Raw genomic sequence first — 24,419 nt, 5'->3', positions numbered from 1 at the left:
GAGGGGCAGACAGAAGTTCTCTATAGAGTCAGGGATACATTGCACCTGCCTACCATTTTATTTGGCCCGAGTATAAATAGAGGTTTTGGACCAGGTTGCCATTAATCTCTCATCTTTCATTATTATTCAGTAATTTAATCCATAAAATACTTTAAGTGGTATATTATGACCCTGTGATTTCTAAATTATTTTCCTTGCAGATCTTTTTCTCCCTGCGTGTTTATTGCATTCCTGTGCACATGGAGAAAAGTCTGGATCTGATAGCAAGGCCACTTTTGAATTTTAAAGTACTTCTAAAGGGAGGCTATACCTTTTTAAACATCAGAGGAGAACTGAGCATGAACAGACATTGCAGGACTGCGTCCTTCAGAAGCAGGGCTGTCTTTGTGCTACTCTGAAATTATGAGAAAGGTGTGAAATAGAGCCATGCTTGTGGTGTGTAAAATAGGACTCTGAATGAAAAATGAAATGTAGAAGGAGGTTGTAAATGTGGTTTATTTACTGTAGGCTCTAGAAGAATTACAGAAAGTAAAAGAACAGCTCTTTCCACTGTCCTCCTACTGGATACAGAAAACTGCAACTCCATGGACAGCACATTGGTCTCATGCTATCAGAAAGGACTAAACAGAGATCTCAGCTACAAACACTTTGAGGGTACTCGTTTGTTCAGAAATGCATTTAGCATTTTAATGGTAAGTGTGGAATCTCGCAGATTCCTCTCCTGTCCAAAATTTAAATAACTTGTATTTTTGAGGACCCAGCTAACTTCATTTTTAGTCAGTTTTCACAGAACCACATAATGGTCAAGGCCAGGAGTTCATCTGCTTATCATTTTCCTCTATTCCTTTTGCACTTGAGCAAACCCATGAAACAAAAGCGTGAGAAAGCTTCAGAATACTGACCTGGGTGAAACCTAATGATGTGGAGATTTGAGAGCAAGAAGATTTTCCTGTGAAATTTTCAACGTCCTTTCAGAAAAAAAAAATAGATGTTGAAATGAAGTCCTCCAAAATTTGGAGAAACATCTGAACTCTGGGACAGTCACCAAAACCAGATTTAAAAGCACCAAACCAAACAAACATTTAAACAGAGTATTATTATGCAATGAATGTTTATGAAAGAGGTAAAATTGACATCTGTGAAGGTCAAACATCTTTACTTAAGAATGGACTGTTGGCAGCATGAGTTCAGTCAGGGCTTGACTGAGGTGGTGCTTTTCCTTAAGTGAACTGTGTACCCTGTGTCAACAACCTTTCACATCTTCCATTCTGCTATAGGATCACTCAAAAAAAATTTCAATAGTCCCTTTTAGAGTGTTAGAAATTTCTACTTGGTGAATTTCAGAATTTGCATCAATGGAAACTGTGATTTTGTTATCACTTTTCATTCCCCTTTGCTCATGTCTTTCAAAAAATAGGTGATCTAGTTTTACTTTGGTGTTACTTCTCCCAAAACTCAACTGATACAACACACATGATGGCTGGGTAGATTATTCTCTCAGCCTGACCTCTTCTAATCTACATCCATGTCTTCTCCTTATGTATATGTGTGGCTCTTGGAGCTACCTATCCCCAAATCACAGTTCCTACCGCTCACACCTTAACTTTTGCAGAGAAAGCTTGTTTCTAAAAATAAAAAATTCGTTCAAGATCTTGTCCTTTTTCTGAGACAACCAACCCATGTGTCAGTACTAGAAACACCTGTCCCTTAGGCTTAGTGAGACTCAGCTCTTCATCCCATTTCATTGCAATCCTCTACTGGAAATAGATTACAGACCACTTTAATAATTGCTTTCATTTGTTTGTTTGTTTTTAGTTAGTAGGAAAAAACAGAAACATTCTACACCTAATTCAAAGGGAACTTGGTCATCTCTGTTTCCCCATTCAGGAGAAAAGGGGTAAAGTCTGTTTTGTGTTTAGCTATCAATCTAGAAGTAAATTGAATTAAATAAGAAAATGTTTGAAAGCCGAGTTGTATTTCACTCCAACTGCATTGATGATTTAAATGGGGTGGTGGGAAGGGGAAAGGGCTTAAACACATAGCACTTTTATGACTAAGTATCTCTTGTGCTCCCACCACACCTCCTCTGAAAACAAAACACAAAGCCTGTTTGGAGCAGCTCGGTGCTGCCACGCTGCAAGGCCTGGTGCCTGTTCTATCAAAGCATAGCCCAGAGCAAGGTGAGGTGCTGAGCTGCACCAGTGCCTGTCAGCTCCCACTGTCTGAACGGGCAAGTGAGAGCTTGCACGTGCACGTCACACCTTGTACAAACATATCACAGGAGCCAGAGCCCGTGCTTTGTATGTGTTACAGTGGACTTCCAAGACGAGTGAAGGAAAGGGAAAGAGAGTTTCCCAAATTAAAAAGCATGCTAGTGCAGGAAAATGGCGTTTGAAGAATAATTGGGCAAGAGGAGAATAATGCTATTTAGAGTTTTCCAAGGGCAGGGAAAGAAGCAAGTCTGGCCTTTAATTCTGAATTCCGTGAGCAGGGCAGGGAGGGAAGTGTATCTCTGGTATTTATTTCATGTAAGGATTTTGTACTCTACAAGTGTCTGTGCCACTAATTTGCAAAGAATATTCTCTAGTTTGTACAGGCTCAGCAGAGTGACAGATATGCCAGTTGAAATGAGAAAAATAACATGCACAGAGATGAAGGCGCTATTCACAAACATGTAACAAAAGAAAATAGTATGAATAAGCGTGTTCATATCCAGCACGCCCAGGAAGTCGGGCATTAATGGCAAAGCTGCATCCTGGTGTAGTCTTCAGGCAGTGGTACTGGTTCAAAACCCAGCAGATCTTACTTCCCTTCCTGGTGCCAAAGACTTAGATTCGGTCACTTACACAGCCTTTTGTGTAAGGTGTCAAATCAAAATACAGAGTTTCTGGTTTCGATTCTTGTCTCTGATGCTTGGGCTATGTCTTTCTGTTGTCATGAGGGTTCACAGTTTGAGTCTCTGCTCAAGGCTGGATGCCTTGATGCTGCATATTGCCTGGCTATTGACTTGCAGTCTGGCACACCTGGGAGCCAGCTGTGATCCCCAGGTGGAGAAACTCAATTGGATGGGAACAAAGCAAGATACTGATCTGAGCTCCAATCTTAGCACCACGAACAGGACGGATGTAACTGGTTGAAGCCACATGGCACAGGGAACGTGAGCAGACATCCAGACATGGCTAAATAGGAAAGGATCAACACATCCCAAATTGGGAATCTGTGAACTAAGAAATGATGAACAGACAGGACAGACAAAGCATATGACCAAATGCTGAAGCATGGGCTGACTTGTATCAAGGTCACAGCCAGGGACTGTGAGTACTGCTGCATCAAACACTGCAGGAGGAAGCTGGGGTGGTAGCAATATTTGTGTGCTGTTGATGAAGCTTATCTTCTTAACATTTGTAAAGAGCTCTGGAGTGCACTATCTGCTATCTGCTAGATTAACCTGCACTGATTTTGCATCCATTTATATGGGAAGACATGTATTTTTAACATTAATTCTGCTGCATGTTTAAATGAGACACGCTTTACAATGTAATTAAGAAACCCCTTCTTTTCACACAATTGTCAGCTCACACTTTTCCCACTTTGCTAATGCCTTCAGTGCACAAAAGCCATGAAGAAAATCTTTCCGTGACATGATGGCATTACCAGCTCTTTTCAAGTGGGAGGACTGTACTCCTACACAGCAGATTTTCCCTGTGTTGTGGTATTCATGCAGCAAAGAGCTGTACTTCTGAAGGGTTTCTTGTTTAAGCTCTTTCATACTTCTTGCCTTGGAGACTTCTTTTAGACTTGTAGCCAAGAGGAGGTCAGGAAGTGCTCCGTGCTGCAGCTTCTTTTTCTGTATATGTTTCTATGTGGTTCTCCGCAGATCTATGGAACACATTCCCTTCCATCTCTCTCCCTTTCAGAGTAGTTTATGTTTCATTATTTGCAGATGGAAAAATGACAACTTGACAAACAGGGGAGGATCATTTTATTTAAATCATCATCATCTTTCAGGCTCTTGTGTAGTGTAATGGGGTAATACTGAGAATGCAAAAATTGATTGGATTTTATTTGCTCAGTGCATGAAAACTGAACTTCTGTGCACACTTCCATGCAAAGTTATTTTTAGCTGTCATTCTGCTAATAGAATTTGCCTATCTTTGTGACTTTCTGATTTGGCCAAACTACTGATACATTTACTGATGCCTTTACTGCCTTTGACTGTAAAGGGCTGAGCATGGCTCTATAAAGTCTGTATTTTCATCTCTTTTCTACTTCTTTTTTCATTGCTAAGCACACAGAATTACAACCAGTGAGAGATTCAATCTCAAAAAAGCCACCAGGAATTTTTAGCAGCCTGAACCATCCCATCTAACCCAAGACACACAAGCTCCGTTCCCCAGTTTTGTTTATTTTTTTCCTACCATGATTTACAGCCAAAACACACTAGCTGTGCTCACTCCTCACATCCCAATCACAAAACCAGAAACAACTTTGCTGGACTGAGCAACACTGTTAAGCCCTTTTCCAACAGTTTCAGATTCATTTAACTGTGAGCACAAAGTTAATCAAGTTTCACAAAGGTCTTTGTGTGATCTCAGTCAGTAGTAGGAGCTCTGAAAAGTGGTAGAGTTTGAGGGCAACATCCTGCCTGCTGCTTTTGCCAAGCTGCTTCTCTTGTACTTCTTTCCCTACTATTACATTTCAGTGCTGTGGGTGAAAGCACTGAGAGGATAAGGACAGAACTGATTGAGAAACCTTCAGCAGCAAAATGGAGTGGTGGGGAAGGATGGGACAGACTCAGGTAAGAGGCTGCCTCTAAGTGGAGTGATCAGCTCATGGAACCAATGATGGGCATCAGCTGGCATTGCCCAACCATCACTCCTCTATCTTCCACCTTTGCTGGGCTGCCCGTATAAGAGAGCAGTGCTTCCACATTCCTCCCTGTGAGAACTGGAGTACTTTCCTACCAACTGGCTGATCCTGTGCCTAAAGCCAGCCTATTCTGTAATGCTGTAATCAGGAGCAGCAAGGCTATCACTTCTTCACACCAGTGGGGTTGGCAGAGCTGAGCACAGGGGGTATTCATTAAAGAGGGCATCCTTCTGCCCTTCTGCATTTATAGGTTCTTGAGTAGAGTGGATGGCCTGACCCATACATTCGCTATTTCATTTTGCATTTGTGTCCACAGTAAGATTTGCAGTACACCCATATGCCTCTTCCAGCATCCCAGTTTTCCAGTACAGCAACTGAGCTTTGATGTGACTTGTGTTCATGAAAGCAACCAACTACTTCATAGCAGCGTATACTGCCATGAGTCTGTACTAAGACCTAGGAGCAAACCCCTAAACTTTCCTGTCTCCTATGTTATTGGGATAGGTGTTTTCACAGAAATTGATGTCATGGAATCAAAACAAAATGCCTTTTTTTTGCCTGTGATTTCCTCTGAATCATGGTTGTTACTGCAGTATAAGACAGTTCTGCTGTTATCTTCCACTTTCTCTTCCCAGAAATAAGCCCATAAAAAAAGCTGTCTGGATTTTAGCCACCTGGTTATAGTTAGTTTCTTATTTTAAAATAGCTTTCAAAATAGATCAGACATTACACTGTTAAAAACAATTTTCCCTGTAGGTATTGAATATCAGACAGGACTTGTAGTAATAACTGATAGGTATCTAGAATAATCTTCAGTACGGACTGAGACTACAAAGATCTGTCAATCACTGTATTTAACTTTAAACACAGATGATTTGAATTCATGTTAGCAGCATGAGGAAGTCAAAAAGATGGAATGGTGCTGTTGGAGAAAAGATGATAGGATTACCTCTGCTGTTAGCCTTTCCTGCTACTTGTTTGAAATACTAAATCAAGGTGAAGTTTATGGAAAAGGCTACAACAGGGGTTTGTAACTCTTCATTCCTGCTGGGATTTTCCTATTATAAATCTGCTGTCAGAAATAAGTGCTTTACTTGTGGCTTAATTTTATGCAGGCACAAACACCTTGGTTCAACACATTTTTCCACAGACAATCTTGACTATCTTAATGCAACAGAGTCCTCATTAACAGGGACCTGTGAAAAAGAAAAATGCACACATGCTCTTTTGTCATTGGTCATTCATGAGCAGCCTGCTGAAAACTGAAATAAAACATAAATCCCAAGGTGGTGTGGAGACATGAGTGTTTGAATCACACAGCTTATGTGAATTATCCATCTTGGAAGAACATTACACTCCACCTTTTGAATGAAGTTTCATTAATGTGGTGGAAAGCTCACAATTTCTATTTGTTCTGCTGTGGCTGCTGAATTTAGTACTACCCACAGTGCTCACCCCCAAAACAAACACCTCTGTTGTGGCGATTTTTCCTTTTTTATCCAACTATATAACAGTACAGGCGACTCAGACAATGGTTTTTAAGAAGCTCATGAGACTTGCTTGGGCAATTCTTTCTCCGTGCAAGGGCCACCAAGACAAATTGTTAGTACTTTGCTGGCTTCATAATACATTTGCCCTGTTCATTTGGAGTTCTGCGTGCAAATATAGAAAGTCAGGATCAGTCCTCAAAAGCAATGTCCTCAAAAGCAAAATGCCTGTTTGCATATTTTCTCCAGATATTGACCCTGTTTGATGTACTGGGCTATGTTTCAGCGGTGCACCAAGTAGATTTGTCACCAGTATCTGTTATCTTGTTCTCAGGACATGGATGTGAAATTTACTTTCAGGAACTCAGAACTGGAAGCAGGACTTTAAGTTCGTCCCATCTAAAAAAAATTGTTAACCTGAAGTCTTAAAAAAGGGAATCTCAGATCACAGGAAAAGGCATCTTGTCATTATGGCTATGAGACATCCTTACCCTAACCCAGTGTGTGCTTCTGTGTTGCTTTATTATCAGATTTTAAAATCCCCACTCAAGCAAGACTGCATCCCTTAAGCAGTGACTGCATTAAAATCAGGTCCACAAGGAATCTCTTCTTCCTGCAATGCTGTGAAATTTCAGATTTCAAAATATAATTTTGTTCCAGCTTGAAAGAAGACTCCAATGTACAATGTACTAACACTCCACCCTAAGTAAAATTTTGCCTTGTTTTCCAGTCTGGTCACTGAACATGTGTATGTTTTAACAAAACCACAATCTTTCAATTTTGCTTTGCTTCATCTTGTACTTTAAATAATCTAAAAGTAAAAATTCTGAGAAGTACTTTTTAATGGAAAGACTCCAAAAAATCTACTCAGAAAATGTGAAAAAAGCACCATTTTGATATTGCCAGGACTGCCTCTTCATCTTGGTTTGTTGTTCCTTTTTAATCTTCTCACTTCCACAAAGAAAGTGGCACCATTTTGCAAAAGACCAAGATCTTCAGAGCTGCACCTTTTTGAGGCAATATTACTCCAGTGTTGCTGGCTTTTGTGATCAGCTATAGATGGAACAGTCAGCTGATGAAACATAATGTGCTTTGAATTATCACAGCACAATGCTTAACTTTCAGTAAATTCATTGGCATGTATGCATGTTGTGATTCCTCAGATCAGGACGACAACCTCATTGCTGCCTGGCTTGTGGCATCCCAAGTTAACACGTAAATTTGCAGCTGTGCACTGTGTCACAACAAAAGGACACAAAGACTAAAGCCGGCAGCTTCTTTCCTTTGTATTCCTCTAAAAACGAAGTTGATGCAAAGATGCTTCTTTAAGTGAAGGACCATGAGGTATTTTATTTTATCTCTGTCTTCATATGGTGTTCCTGACTTAATGCCCCTCACCTGTAGCTGAGAGATCCTGAGAGCTGCCTGAGGAGGGTTCTTTGCAGTGTTTTGGGAGAAAAGGAAGAATTTTGATTTACAAGCAGCCTGTTGTATGGCACTTCAAAGCATCCATTTTCCAGTGCGACAGATATAAAATAGCCACAGAAACTATTCTCTTGCTGAGTCTGAACTGTGAAGTGGGAAAAGGGAAGCATATTACAGTGAGCAGTTGTGGTGCAGTTTAATCTTCCGATGTACCCCAACTGCAGATGCAGTCTGCCTGTTTAGACATCTGAACCTACTGAAGTCTGTTGAGCTTAAGCACAGAAAAACATACCTGATCCTTCAAGCTGCAGTGGGTAAGCTGGGTTTTAACCGTAGCAATTGGGAACTTGGGTGGTGGGGGTGGTTTTTGTTGGGTTTGGTTTTTTTTAATTAGTGTCTTACAACCAAAGTTCTCAGAAAAACCTTGAAGTGTTCATTTAAGAATCCGAATCAGAGGGCATTTCTGTGTCAAACAGGTATCTGCAGCTGCGTAAGGCTTCCGGCATGCACAAAGCCCCAGGTTGCAAGTAGGGGATTTTTGATATCTGCTTCAGAAAGACCAATGCCAGGGAAGCTGGAGAGGGGCCAGGAGGAAAGAAGAGGCCTTCCTGGGGGAGAGGGAGACTTTGAAGTGTGACCCCGAGCAGAACTGGGGTGGGAAGAGTGGGAGCGGAGGAGAGGGGCAGCCAAGGCTGGCAGCAGGGCGAAGGACTGCGGAGGCAGGGAGGTGAAGGCTAGGGTGAGGGTGGAGGGTGTTCAGACAGGGGGGTTCCCAGCAGTGGGGATAGCAGCACCAGGAGCTGGGTGCTCTCCAGACAGGTTGCAGCAAGCAGCTGGGGGAAACTGGCTGTGTTTTTTAACAGCTGGTTTGACATAATAAGGGCTGAGCAGCCTCCAAAGCAACCCTGATCACATGCCCCAGGGGAAGCAGTGCCAGAAATATCAGTTTAGGAATCAGAAGACCAGGATTTTATTCCATCATCTGCAGCTATTTCAGGAGTGACTTTAGGCGAGAAGTTGATGTGTTTGCACCTTGGTTTCCCCACCACTAAAAGATATTGCTCACCTTGATACCCCTGAAACTGAGAAGGGAAACTTCTCCTGTCCCACTGTGGTAGGACACATACAGTGAAATTAAAATATGGCAAGTTCAAAACTGTCAGAGGGAATTCCTTTTTCACATACACTAATGCAAATCATGTCTAACACCAGTGACTAAGGTGAAGTGGCGTCAGTGAGAAACAGAATTTAATGGGGTCTGTTTAGTGCCTATATAAGTAATTAAGCACTCAGTCATCGAGCCCTGACCCAGCTTTTCTTTTGTAGTTTAAAAAATTTTAATAAAGCATTTTTTCGCCAGCCTTTTTTAAGAAAAACCTTGAAATGAATCTTTGCTCATGTAAAATGCATTTGCCATATGATTAATGGTTATTTTTAAAGTGCTGAGCGAAGTGTATGCATGTGTGCGTCAAGGAGACAAAGAGAGGGAGTCTTTGTGTATTTGCTGTGGTAATTGTTTATGAATATATTTGTTTTTTCCAATTGCTCTTTCCAATTGTAATGTATTAGCAGTCTTGTCTCCATTTCTTTATTGAGGTTTGCGTATAAATGTAGAGATTTATGCTCTCAGATATTTCAGTTACAAAAGTATATGCTACATCTTAGGCATTGATTTTTATTCATAAAATGCCATAGAACTGAGATGGAGAGATTTGTGGAAAAGATGGCATTAAAAGTTAAACCAGGCATACAAACAACTATGTGCCTATTCAGCTAATTTTTGGGCCTTGGACTGAAATGTTATATCCAAATGTCATATCAAAAAATAAAGGAGAAACTCTGAAAGGCCAGAATTTATGCTACTGCTTGCAGGAGAAGTTAAACCCAGAGTCGGGGCTGGAGAATTTGACCTAAGGCATATTACTGTGGTTTTATGAACAGAGACACAGTATGGAAGCAGAGAATTAATTTCTTCTACAATACCCAGGTTTTGTTATCTTCCTCAAGCAAAAACATGGTGAAAATTAGGAGAGGTGGCCTGTGGAATATAAAGCCATTTGCACTTGCAATAAATGAGTCTATGAGTGAAGTCCTAGTCCCCTATATGTCAGCAGTAACAATCTCACAGAATTTACTTGGCCTACATCGTACTTAATGTTTTAAGTACCTAGTGCCCAGCTGAGGCAACCGTGATTGACCTGCGTATCAGGCACTGTGTAAATGCCAGATACATCATCTGTGTGTGTGTGTTTAATGTGAAAGCAGCTTTTGTTTTACAATTGCTACTAATGCTATAGCTTGTGGGGACTGGTTTTCAATAACATACTTAAGTGTTTGTGATTTAACACTATTGCTTGATCTGAGTGTTGGAAAATGACTTCAGCAGGCCCTATCCACAAAGTCTGCCACGTATCTCAGTGTGCTTTCCCAGGGCAGGAGTCGTTTCACACTGCTGGCACATGATTTCCTCCAGCAAACAAATCCTCCCAGGTTTCAGAGGCTGTGAAAGCCTGCATGGTTTAGCAACCCCTTCTTCATCCACAGAGATGAAGGGTCTCCATCTCTTTCTTCCTCAAGGTTAACACCACTGCAGTTATACTGTAGCAGATATTTTAAATTTATACTATTTTTTTTCAGAGCTGGAGGTCTGTAAATGCTACTGTAAGGCTTCTGCTGTTTGAACATTTTTTCGTGATGGCATTTTTATTTGAAGGCCCAACCATGGCCAAGGAAAGGAAACTTCTGTACATTTCTTTTTGTGTTACATCTTCCAACTGGAATATTTTCAGTCACAATAGAGTTGAACATGAGCTTTGGGAATGGAAAGAGAGGAGAAAAGAGAGTCAGCTAGAAGAGGTGATGACTCCAGTGGAGCACTCTGCATTTTAGTTCTCTGGGGGCTGAAAAATGCTTTCAACCAGTGCGATGTTGCAACAGTCCAAAAGAGGAGAGAAAAATCCACGTCTGGTCTAGACCAACCAGAAACTAAAAACAAGGGACACTTTGAATTCTGAGATTCTCACCACAACTGAAAACTGTGCTCAGGCCAAGGAACTGGAAAATCAGTTTCTTGGGTTAAAGAAATGCTTCCCTGAAGAATCAGAGGCAGCTTTCCATTTTAATTGGTAACAAAATTATTATATTCTGAAACACTGATCTTAACATTTGAACCAGTGCAAAGGTTTGCAGTCAGGGCTATGAAAAGCTTAGGGAAATGCTACAGTAAAACAATTTTTCTGTGACATTTTTTTACCATTTGGCTGTGATAGTCTATCATTTGTCACAAAATGGAAAAATAAAGTCTGTCTTCATAATGTACCAAAAAGAAGTTTGACTGTGAACACAAGCAGGAAGAGGCACAGGGACAGGAGCTGAGGGGTATAACCCTAGATCAAGAGATGCTTATGAGAAATCATATACTGGAGACCTGAGAATCCCCCAACCAAGAGTAATTGAATGTGGTAATTGTTAAGGAGAGCTTTAAGAAGAAATGTAGAGTAAAAATTATGTACAGTGTGCTTGTTTTAAGAGGGAAGTGCAGTAAATTTAGGACAAATTTTTAAGTGGTAATAGTACAGGCACAGCCGACGCTGTAGGCAAAATAAATTTTCTGAACTAAATGACTCCTCTCACTCAGCTGGGCTAAGTGTTTATTTTTGGGGTGAAATACATATTTCCTTCATTGCTCTTGTGTACGGATAGCTGAAGCCTGAGAAGAGGACTCTGGGGATCTGAGTGTAATGGCTGGGAATACCACCTGCTCTTTATGGGATGAGGGGTGAAGTCTTGCAGAGATTCGCATTGCAGAACAAGGGATGAGGTCAGAAAACCCTTCTTAGACGTGGCAGAGATATGGGAGTAGTACTTCATTTTGCAAGAATCAAGAAAACTTAGGTTTTTTTCTCTTAGTCCTGTACTTTTAAAACTAGTCTATTGTTACTAGTCTACTCGCTGTGGAAGATGTTAGGCTAAACATGTTAACTACAGGGAAAAGTGCCCTGCAGTCTTCTGGATTAAAGTGATATATGTGTCAAACATTATATTATTTTACGAGTAAATTTTAAAGCAATATTCTCTTTAAAATTATTCAGTCAATATACTTGACTCCAGTAAAAGTAACGTGACTCCTGCATCCTGTATTTTACCAATATGCAAAAGCTTCTTTTTTACGAAAGAGCACCATAGCACTTAGATAACTAAAATAACAAAAGACAACAAAACATAACAAAGATAACAAAAAATCAAGGGAGTTTGAAGATGCTAGGCAGTCTGTTCTTGTAACACTGTGATTTATTTTTGCCCTTGCAGGACTGCAGTCAAATAACATACAGACAGACCATTTTCTTCGGACAATTAAAAAACACATATGTGCAAAGCAAAGAAAGAATGACATATACTTCTGTTCAAGTTTTACAGGTCCCATGGCCATAGGGTAGTTCCAGAAATTCATTAATTTTATCCTTTCTTTTTCTAATGTTGCCTTTTCATCTGACGACCATTGGAAAGCACGTCTTCTCTGTACTAGTTCGTAAGGACAAGATGGTGTGTTGGGAATGTGCCATCCATCAGGGATGGGGAACTTCACAAGGATGACCTGGAACATTTTTACGTTCCTGCAATGTACATTTAAGTGTCTTTCTGGGTAGGGAGCAGCAATACCTTGCGTGCATATGATTCTTGTCTGCAAATATGCCTGCAGACTCCAGCTCACATGAAATTCCCAGATGAAATTTGTTGCCTGTTTCACGGAGCTTAGGGCAAGATCTGTTCACCTATGGACATTTTCCTCAGTATTCAGGTCTGAGTAGTCTTCCCTGCTTTGGCTAAATGAAATACAGTTTAGGAGGCAGCTGCCTATTGCCAAGAAGAGCCTGCATGCAAGAATATTTCCATCTGGGATGACTAACATGTGCCCAATGTATGTCCAGTCTCACATCCCACTCTGCAAACAAAATCCACTGATGAATTAATTCACTTCTTGCTTCAAAGGGCAATCAAAAGATGAAAGTGAAAAACTGGAAATATTTCAAAAAATTACATTATATGAAAAATAGGTCATTCAGCCAGATTGCAAATCATAGATTTTCAAAAATGTGAAATGTCAAGCAGTCTTATTTGAAAAAGTATGTGTTCCCTTGCTTGTTGCGTATTTTGTTAGTGATGGAAAGAATGTATTCAAAAAGGAAAGACAGTGTTTTAACTCCTACTTAGGGTAATGCCAGTAATATTCAACTTGCTTGATCCAGTCTTATGTCAATATAAACACATTTGTCCTTGTTCTGCTTGTAGTTCTTTCGTAACAGAAACAGCAAAAATTATTTTGAATAGTCGTAAATATAAAACTGATACAATGGTTTCTGGTATTTCATAGTTGCAAACATGGAGTCTGCTTCTTGTGAAGACACCTGATTTTATTGAATGTGTCATATGCATGACTGATCCTTCTAGTGCACTGAAGGAATGTTAATGCTGATATAAACCCCCATATAATAACCCACTGGCTTCTCATGTATCAGTGACTCAGGCAATAAAATATATAATTGTGATGCTAATTAAATTGCTATTTTAAAGCCACATGTTTAATAAAGAGATTGTTTGTACCTACCCAGAATTAAAACCAGAGCTGTCAGTCTAATTCAGTATAGCTGTCAATACTAAAAACAATACACAGGAGCTGCAACTTCTTAGCTAGTCTCAGAGGTGCAGGTCTGAAGAGGTGTAAATCCTCCACCCAAGCAGAATGCACAACATGCTGCCTGCTGTTTCACTGGTGCTACATGTATTAGCAGAGCAGAGGCCTACAATTACATCAATCCCCTCCAGCTTAGCTATTTAGTAACCTATTTGAGCAGTACCAGTGCTAACTGCCCAAAACTGGCAATCCAAAAATGGTAAAACAGTATTCATCTCAAGAATTAAGATCCTAAGCCGATGTCACGTGCAGTCTTCTCAGATGTAATTATTTTTTCTAATTTGTCCTGAATGTGCCTGGTATGTTTTTATATGCTGAAAAAATAAATACAGTGGTTCAAAACCACACAAAGTCCAAATAGGTAATAAATAGCCCAGCACTGTAGAAATGCAGGGTCTGATTTTCTGAACATTTGATCCAATTCAGCCCACCTGGGCATTTCTTCTGCAGGTGCCAGGGAATTAGCCATGTATTTATGGGGCTTCCCCCCTTTGCCATTTATCACAATTGCACAGTGGTTGTGATGGCCAAGGAGCTAGTAGTTGGGTCACATTTGAAAATTAGTAGCTTACCCAGATGAAACAAAACCAGGTTTGTAGGTAGAGTTCATACTCTTTTATTAGAGTAACTTCCGCAGTTTGAAAAAATAGGCAAGCTTTTAGCCAAAGACCACTTCTGGTCTGGAACAGCAGGAGAAGTGTTCAAGCTAAGACCAATCTGAGAACAACTGCTCTGCTTTTACTTTGTCACATTGAACAAAACACTGTTAGGACTGATAGGCCACCTCTTAGAGCCTGGAGGGTCAAGCTCTGAGTTAAGAAGAGGTCCAGCTATCTCAGTCTATATTAATCCCACATATGGTTCTACCAGCTTCAGTAGACAAAGACTGTTAACCTAAGCATTTAATGATAATTTCCACTGAGGATTTGTTTATTTACAGTAAAAGGCAGGGTGGCCTTAGTGGGCAGGACTCTCGGCTGAAACTCTGAAGCCCACTTTCTTTTCTTCCCTCAGCTGCTACTGAGTGATCTACAGTGAGTGCGTCTGTCAGCTTCTGTGTGGTAAATGGGCACATCTAAACTGGCCTCCTTGCAAAGTCCTTTTAGATCTACAAAGGAGAAGTGTTGCACAGTTGCTATACACTTCTTCATTACTAGCTCTTTTTCATGTGGTTCCTTTAATAGATATTTGAGTTCTGATAATGTTGCACCCTGTTCTCTTCTGAGCGGAGCATAACATTACTGGCGCTGGTAGCATCTCTCTGTTTGCTAAATGTCCCTAGAAGACTCCTACTACTGTGATGTAAGCAGCTAAAAATTATTTTTCTAAATTTCCCAATATCAGATATGCTCTTAAATAGGAAAAGGCTATATGTGTTCAGGAACTACACAAGTTGCTTCATCTCCCTGGACAGTTACTGCAATGGCAGATCCAATCTGAGTGGGCACACGTGGAAACAAACAACTATGTTGATGCTCGCAAATTCTGTAGTAAATGTACAATAAATGCTATCTTTGTCACATGTAAATAATACATAGGAAAATGAATGCTGAAGAACTTGCCATTATTCTGTAATGTAGGTGTATGTGCAGTCAAATGTACAAATGCATAACCATTCTTAGGCACAATAGCAAATGTATGTAATACGAACATGTTTAAGTATGCACACACTGGCATTAAATAGTGTGCAATATATATATAAAATATATGGTAAATAAACATTCAGGATAAACATTGGATAGTCCAGAATTCAGGTTTCCTGGCCATCCTTAATTAGCCCTTTTGAATATGTATGGTGACACAATTTTAATTACATGATAACATGTAGGTTTTTTTCCTTAACAGATTCTTGCTTCAGCCAGTCAATAGGAGGCAGCTTTTAACCTTTCTGGTTTTATCTTATTCCATTCAGTGCTCTGGCCTCAGATCTCATGTTAGTGCACATGATCCAAGTATTACACTGAACACACAAAAAACATTAATCCCCTTCCAAGGTTTTGTTTCTCTGTTGCTTCCACGACAGCATCTTAATATCTCCCAAATCCTGATGAACTTATCTCTGCAATACATCTATACAGGATGAGAATTCTCTTTGCTTTACAATATTATTGCCATCATGCAAAAGTACTTAAGCACAGGGGGAGAAAGGACAAAAATGTCAGAATGACAATTTTCAGTGAAAGCTGAAAGAGGGAGCTGTGGGAGCCTTCACATGTGTGGAATTTCTCTAGCACTTTCTTCCCCCAAAGCACAGGGCCAGTTGACTTCAGCTCTCAGCACTTCTGCATTTCAGGCCCCAGGTGTCTCTTGTTGAGCACCCAGAAAATGAAGCCAACCTCTCAAGAGGGAGGAAATTCCAGAATTATGTCATCATGCCTACATGTGGGGAGGGGAAAGGAGTTAATCGTGCCCAGGCAATCCAAATTCTGGCATTTGCTAACATTTTAGCATTTGGCTCACAACCCTGTCATTCTTTTAGTTGAGTTTCTCTGTGTATGTGTATACATTTCTCTGTAAATAAATAAGGACATCTGAATTATGCCTAATCTTCTAAAAACTCTTGCGCTCTTGCGCTGCCTTCTCAGTAAAACTAATTTATTGATGTGTGTGCTCTTGGAAAAAGGCAGGGCATGTGTTTTAATAACCTTTACTGATTGTTCCTGCTGCAATTAAATCTAGAGAACTCTTGGGAAACTTGGTTTTGATTTTTCCCAGAAGAGGAAGGAAGGGAAATAAAGAAGATCTATCTTAATAGGTGCTGAAGTATTGATACACCCCCTGCTCCAGCTGTGCCTCAGCCATTCACCCCTATTCTGCTTTAGAAGCAGGAATGGGCTACAGGCAGGCAACTACTTTGACACCCAAAGTCAGGGGGACCAAGAACTTCTAGGGGACAGGGATAAATTTGCTTCACTTCAATCTGAAAATCTGCTACTAAATCTCAAGTTCGACATTTGCTACATTGTCCCTATGCATTACCAAATTATACTTGAGGCATTTAAAAGCAGACCACGAAGCCTTTAAAATCACAGTACTTTCAATTAAATATTGTTTTAGGTTTTCTTTGCTGCCTGAATATTTTCTTGACCCTCCACCTTCTGAAACTTCCATGCACAAGCTGACAGGTTGGAAACACGTTAAAAATGGAAGCTGAAATTCATATGTAAACAGCTGGCTCCAAGAGCTGGTGCTTTAGGGAATGAAAACTTGTAATGCAAGACTCACAAAACTCTTCTGGGAGTTGGCTTCATTGGTATCTGCCATAAGCGTGTCTGTATGCATATGAGTACACCGTTGCAATCCTATATGTGCATGGATATGTACTTGAGGTTAGCAGAGTATTCACTCACTGCTGTGCCAGTCACTCTTCTGTCTTCTCACACTTCTCATATGTTCTTTGAGGCTGGGAGTGCCTCTGTCTTTCATACATCCCCATCTCCACTAGCATCGCAGATCGATGGCACAAGGACCTTTTTTTACCCGTCCTGTGTGTGTACAGCAGGAGAGCTCCTCTCGCTGACTCTCTGCTGACTGAGTCGGATGTTATCTGTCTTTCAGCCAGCGGACAGAGCAATGTGTTTACCCTGCCAAACTGGAACACCCTGCCTTGCTCTCTAAAAGCTTTTCTCTATAGCCCTTCTATGTAGGGTACCTAGGGAAATGTAATGGTCAGAGAAGGCATCAAAGGGAGGCATCGTGAGCGCCCTGCCTTTCTGACACTTCAAGTTTCATGATCTGAAAAATCCCTAATAAAGGAGTAACATTCATTACTAGTGCTTTTAATTCTGGGAATGCCTCCTCATCCATACTGGATTCCTCCTTCCTTCCCAGCCTGTGGAGCACATGATTATCCCTGGTGACTAGAAAGATGAGCTTTCCCTTTCTCCTCACTGCAGTCACTAGCAGTAGGGGGAGCGATGGCAGATCTTATGCCAAGATTTCATCATTTTTCCAAGAGGGAAAAGCGTGTCTGTCCATGATGAGACACTTCCTTACAGTATGTGGCTAAGCCATGCTCTCTAGCCAAGACACCAGCTTACATGTCCCCTGAGGGCTTCTGGGAGAGAAGTCCTTGGGTAGGCAACGTGGTGGGAATAGCCCTGGAGGAACTGCAGTGTTTTTCCTGACAGCTAAATGCCCCAGGGCCAGGACAACATGTGTTCTCTCATGCCATGGACTAACACAGGGCACTGTGCTTGCTATGCCTTAGTGGTATGTCAAGCTCCAAAATCGCTCCAAAATAATTCCTCCATAGCCCACGGATTTACTCATCCTAATTGTCAAATACTTTTAGGACCAGCTCTATTTTCAATCCTCCTAGCTCACTGAATCTAGAAAGCTGGGTGTCTCTATCCTCTCAAGAGTGTGAGTAGGTTCTGTTCCAGCTTTGGGCACAGGAGAATAGATCACATAGCTATAGCTGGGAGCAAGTAATGAGAGTTAAGTAGATTTTGAGCCATTTTGGTGTATCACTGTCTTTCTAGCTCTGCTTATGTTTTGGTCTGGACAATCAGAACCCTTCTAACCTCAGACTAATATAAAGGAGTGAATGATTTGCCCTCCTGAATAAAATGAGAACATGTGAGTGTGGGGAGAGAGGGGAAGGGAGAGAGACATTTGCATAGGTCAGGAAAGGTCATTAAAACATCTGGCAGTAGTAACTGACATGTGTCAAATTTTAGTGTTCATTAAATTCATATTAATGCAAGAATGGTTCTTAAGCTGCAAATGCCACTTTGGTTGCTGTGTTCCCCCAGTTGATGGTGATGACTTTTCAAAACTGTACCATGCTTGTTTTCTTGCTAGTGGCATCTGACCTGAGGTCAGATTTCTATTTAACCTCTTCCTGTAGGTCAAAAGACAAATTAATCTTGTGAGAATTGAAATGGAAATTAGGTGTCTGGATAGCAGGTGTCCCAACCATGGAATAGCTACCAGGCTGAAACATGATTGTATCTGTCCTTATGCCATCCAAGAAGTCATCTCCGAGGTCAGGGAGATATTCAGCTGACATCTGAGATGGGAAGTTGCTACAGGGAGCAGAAGTGGTAGGTACCCTGTGCTAGCAGAGTATCTTGCACTCTGGGGGCAAATGCCTGAGAGTGTCACTCTGAGCATAAATGTAGATGTTCCTTGTATTGTGCACTTTGCTTTACCTGGGTTTATTACCAGTTTATAATTGTAAAGAAGACATACAATTTCCAGGCCCCTTAAGGAGGAGATTCTCACAATCTTTCAATCTTTTTTTTCTTTTTTTGTTTTTTTTTTAGAGGATGAAGATGACGAAGAGATGGTGGAGCCAAAAGCACAGGATGACTTGGAGATGGAAAGTCAGGACCAGAAGCAGGAAGTGAAAGAAGGTACTTTAAAAAATGAAAATGATATTGCTAGATGTATAAAGGACTGGGTCCTGTCAGTAGTTACTCTCATAGGTAGTTTCCATTATTGAGAATACTAAAATCTGAACAGTCGCCAGTTTTATTGATTCAAAACCATATGAGTGGCATAAAGCAGAAAATTGTATCCCAGTGACCCAGCTGGTAGGCCTGAGAAGCTTGTGAAAGGCACAGGACTTCAGCTGTTTAGAAGAAGCTACATGTCCTTATAATCTGGGAACAAAGTAGAGATTCTTGGATCCCAGGACTGATGCTACTTTTTTCTCTGGCTCAAATACCCTGCTCACATGAAAGATTTAAAATGCAAATGCCAGGCATTCCAGTAGCTCTATAAAGTTGGTTGGTCTTCAAAGGTACTTAGAGCCCATAACTGCCTGCTTGAGAGTGACAAACTTGAACCTCTTGGTAGTCAGGAATCTTCCAGCAGAAAACCATTTCACTGGAAAAATGTTGACTGTCAAAACCAAAACTTTTTGTGGGAACTGCTTCAAGGGAACTTAAAAAAAATACCCGAAGCCAGGCAGGTCCAGGCCTTTGTCCATTACTGTGCACTGAGACACTCTCCAGGGTTACAAGAGACAAAAATTCAGGTTACCTCTTGATTCTGGTGCAGACAAGAGACACTTGCCAAAGTCATGCATGTCAGCACTGGACATGGTAGGTATGCATGGTGTCTCTTTTCCTTCTCTTGGACCTGTCCTAGCTTTCAAATTAGAAGGATGTGAAATGTCTTCCTCATCTAGGAATTTGTCTATTCTACTGTGTCAATGCCTTCAACAGTCAGTGCTCACTCCTGTGTGGAGTGGGGAAAAGAGCTGAAACAGCAGCAGCTCTGGGGTGAAAGGAAATGGGTTTCTTCTCCAGCATTTCTTACCTCTATATTGCCAGGACTGCTCAACATGCTGTGTAACTTACTTCTTCAGGTAGGGCCTATGTCCCCTCTTGCTATGGTTGTCATTAACAAGATGATTCTGCAACCTTAGTTTTGTTTTTCACAAGATAATCTCTCTAGGAGAAAAATATGTAGTAATTTTACAGAGAAGCCTATGAAATCTTTAACTGTGAATACAACAGTGGATGCTTCTTTCTCATTCAGGGGAGACTGGTATCCTTTTATCAGCGTCCAAAAAAACCTGAATCCAGTATACAGTGCCCACATTTGCTATCCTCACACACTGAAGTGAGTTGCAGAATCAGCTGCACTGTTTTGATTATAAATTGATCTTTCTTTCCTCTTAAAAACATCATAGAAATCACCCATGCCATAAATCCTGTGGTGTTCATTGCTCATTAGGTCCTTGTAGAAACACGGAGGGAGAAACTCATTCCTCCTGCTCCTCATCCTTCTACTTCTCCCACTGGCCCCAGCCACTGCTGCCATGGGCAGAGGGGAGCAGTGGGAGCAGTGGCGACAGCAGGAGCCAGACAAGTCTGCAACGGCAGAACTGAGGACATGAGCAAGAAGCATGGCAACATAGAAAAACTTACTTTTTCATTAAAATTACACTTCCTTCCAGAACTGTGGGGTCAACTCACATACAGCCTGTAGCAGTCACTGGACCTAACAAAGTGTCTCTTTTACTGGTGACAACACAAAGCCCTAAAAACCGCTATCACTGCACTCGGTGTGCAAGCACTGTCCTGAGTCGCTGAATGTCCCTCCAGTATTCAACTTACAGCTGATACCACACCCATTTATTTCCACAGAAAAGTAGCACTAACACTTATACATGGGGAGAAAGCACAAACTCCTGCATGAAGAGAAGAAAAAAATCAAAATACAATCCTGAACTGATTTATTTTACTTTCTTGTGGGCTTTCAAATTAACCTCTTGTGTACTTTGCTGACTAACCGCCACTGCCAAAATCTTTAATTTCTTTGCTGTGTTTTAGTCAGGGGGCAGTGCTCCCCTTCCCTGCCTAGCAGACCCCCCCAGGAGCGGAAGATCAGCTGGGCTGGTTTAGCGCTCGTCTCAGACACACAAACTGCAGGCTGTAAAAATAAGGCACAGCTTGTTTTAGCAGAACCAGCTTTGTGAGGTGCTAACATTTGACTGGGTTCAAGGAAGAAGAAAACATGCTCATTGCCTGATAGAAAGTGAACTTGACCTGCAGTATGTGTTGTGATGGATGAAATAGTGGCATGCTGATGATAGGAATTAAATGCTGTGAATCAAACTGACACGGAACTGAGTCTCATTTTTTTAGTGTTCAGTGTCCTTCTCTCCCTGTTGGCTTTAGCCCTCTTGACTACAAAATCCCATTTTCCTCTCTGTTGTAATCACCCTTCTCATGTTCTGAGCAACATTCAGAGTTTGAAGCCATCGTTTGTGTTTCATGGAAGTGATTAAAACCATGTTACAAGTCAAACAGGAGTTTAGAAGAACATTTCCTGTCGGTGCTGCACTCTGTGTGCCTACTCAGAATTAATAGCTTTTCTGCAAATTAGCACATAATGGGTTAAAAGCATGTTTATGTTGGCATTAAGTACTCTGGCTTCTTTTTCTCTGCAAGGCAAGACAATATTTTGCAAACTTTTTAAAGAATCTCTAATAGATATTATAGTGGCGCCATTCACACTGCTATATAGTAGTTAAGGCTGTGTCAGCACTTCCATTATGAATCCTGTTTTTCAGGGATTTATAACCCAGCCGTAAAAATTTGCTCTGGGCTGAAATTTGGTTTCAGCTCAGGGAGCACATTTTTTAACAGATTAAAAAAAATCAGCATGGCTTTTTTTGAGTTATAGAAGTGTAAGAAAAAATCCATGGAAGAGAGAAGTGCAGGAAGGGAAAGACAGACAATTTTTCATGAATAAAACTCAAAAATAGGTTAAGATAAAAAACAGAGCTTGGATCTAGTCTGTTGAGTCTTCCTCTCTCCAAGCCAACAGGTCAGGGGTCCTCTATTTTTATAATGGTATTTTAAGAGGAAATGTGATTTTTTTTTTCTCTGTGGTTTATAGGTAGGCCAATTTAATTCTACAGATATTTATAGCATGCTTAATTTCCTCATCTTACCCTCCCCCAACAGTTGCTCTATGGGGTTTTGTGGGATTATTCAGCAGTCACGGGTGTTCGCAGGGTCTGACCCTAGTTCTGGACATGTCTCAGCATCACCATAAGGCACACAGTGTAGCTGCAATGAGACAGCCTGTCTGGCACCTCTTGCAAAACTTCCTTGCCAAGGAGATGCAAAGGGCAGAGGTACAGCTTGTGCCCCCCAAGGTGGAGTGGGAAATGAAGAACTGACTGGCTGACCACTTGAAGCATATGAAGCCTTGGGGCCACCTTGTGTTTCTTCCATGGGTCTGCCTGTTGTCACCTGTGTCTCAGGTGCATGTTCTCCCCACTGTTTTTGGAAGAACTGATTGTGGGATACCTGATGGTGAATTGGGATGAGCTCTGCCTGTTCGCAACCTCTCCTGACCAAATAAACAAGACACTGGTCTCAAACTGTGGCATCAAGTGGGATGGGGCTTTCTACCACCAGAGAGCTCTGGAGCTCCACCTAAGGCTCCTCTTTGTGTCAGTAGAAACCACATGACCAATGGGATGTGCTGGGTCTTGAAATTGGGCCTCGATCTGCATTTATCTGAAGCCATAGGTATATTCACAGAAACTTGCATGAAAGGCTGTGATGGGAAGGCTGGGACTGGCAGCTCCAAAGACTTGCTGTGCCCTGCTCTTGCCCTGGCTTTACACATGGTGCTTGGGTGTCCACATAGCAGGCCATGCTGGTGGAGATGGTTTAGCTCTCGACAGATCAGGCATCAGTATCAGGAAAGCAGGACAGGTTGTGGTGAGGTTTTTAAGAACCAGTGATGCCACGATTTCACTGCCACTGACACCAAGGAAGCTCAGGTGTGCCAACCCATCCTTGCAGCCCAACTCAGGCATGCTCAGGGATGGTGCTCAGCATGGCTCCTGGAGAAGCACAGTCAATGGGAACAGCCCTGCCTGCCACAGATCCATATTTAAGGTTCTGCATCTCCAGAATCAAAAAATCCCTAAATGCATCTTGAAATCTTCTTTTATGTGTTCAGCAGTTATGCCATGTGGGGGCTTGCCAACACAACCAAGATATGACATATATGAAACCATGATATGGCACAAAGCTGGTTATGGAATATATCAAATCTAACCTGACATGAAAGTGTGAAGCACAAGAAAAACGAGCTCTCAGCAGGAAAGGACTCGAAGCTGCTGGGAGCCTCTTCACACATTGTGGTTCTCACCCTGTACCTTTCGGCCATCCTCATTCATCAGCACATCTAAAGTTTACATGGATTAAAATAGATGCTGAAAGAAATAATACAGCTCTTAAAGGGGTTTTACTAATCTCCTTCTGTCTCTTGTTATATCTCTGGGTTCATAACAAGGCTGCTCCCTGCTTTACTGTTCTTACTAGTTTACCCTTTCTTTTGTTCACTTATTCCTTCTGGTATTTTTCTTTTTTTTTTTTTCTTTTCTTCAATGGACTTCAATTCTTTTGTCAGGTTTTTAGAATTGCTGAGATTCCAGGAGAATCTTTTTTATAGTCTATTATAATTATTTAAATATGATTTTTTTTAATGTCTTTTTGACTCTCTTGGAAGAAGACTCGAATCCTGGTATTTGAATATTTGTGAATTTGATCTTTCACTGTGATCCCAACTATTTATGTTATATTTACTACAAATATGCTTCTGCAGAATAAGAACAAGTCTGCAGTAATTTTATCTTAGTTCCTAAAAATTCATGAAAATGTTTTAACAAAAAACTTTCTTTCTGGTTTGTATAAAGAAATTTATGGAAAAAGGATCCAATGTGGAACATGTAACTTCTGAGGATCATGTTAAACCATGTGAAATAATAAAATGTTCCTATTTTTCGTAAATAAGTCTTGAATAAATTGGTTGTCTTCACATCATGTTCAATTATTGTTACATATGCTAGATCTTTCTGTTCAAACACTAGTGTATGATATCTTTCATTACAGATACACTTCATATTTTCTTTCCCTGTGATGTCCTCTGTGCATATATAACTGCACAGTGATTTAATTTTAATTGCAAAATCCATTTGATTTTGTACAGTATTATACATTAGCATAAACACCGGGCTTCTTTGATATATGTTGTTGACCTCATAACCCCAGAGCCACCTACACAGCACTCTACTCATGGGTACTTGGTCCCATCAATGTCTCCGTGGGTTTATGGACAGACAGGATGCCCAGTGCTCCTGTTAGACAGGACTTGGTGGCTGCACCACGGGTCCTCCTGCTGCAAGCTGTGAGGGGCCACAGGTGGGTTCAGCTCCTCCGGATGGGATCAGAGCACAGGCACAACAGTTCATTAGGAAGCTATGGTGCAGAAGCAAGAGCAAAGTGTGGGTCTTCCTTTGCAGGAGCTTTCATTGCACTCCAGGCAATAAGCACGTAACTTTTTGGAGTGGTAAACTCCACATTGCGCTGGGCTTTGTTGCACACAGAAGGTTAGATGTGGTTGCTTTGGGTTTTGTGCCAGGGAGACTAGGTATTTGAAGACAAATGCTGTATTCTTATGGG

The 24,419-nt window shown here is 41.1% G+C and overlaps 1 protein-coding gene across 6 annotated transcripts in view; it reads left to right on the top strand.

The window, feature by feature from the left end:
- The window catches only part of DYNC1I1 (dynein cytoplasmic 1 intermediate chain 1), a 178,606-nt gene that overhangs the window by 76,938 nt on the left and 77,249 nt on the right, over positions 1 to 24,419 (top strand). For all 6 annotated transcript variants that reach the window (XM_029961801.1, XM_029961799.1, XM_029961804.1 and 3 more), the window contains one exon: positions 18,744 to 18,833. In XM_029961801.1, coding sequence (XP_029817661.1) covers positions 18,744 to 18,833 — 90 coding nt within the window. The remainder of the gene's footprint in view (positions 1 to 18,743; positions 18,834 to 24,419) is intronic.

Source organism: Manacus vitellinus, unplaced genomic scaffold (genome assembly GCF_001715985.3).
Source record: "Manacus vitellinus isolate BGI_N305 unplaced genomic scaffold, ASM171598v3 scaffold_3_pilon, whole genome shotgun sequence".
NCBI classification, from domain to species: Eukaryota; Metazoa; Chordata; class Aves; order Passeriformes; family Pipridae; genus Manacus; species Manacus vitellinus.
Note: the sequence above shows the minus strand (reverse complement) of the source record. Positions and strands in the feature narration are given on the sequence as shown.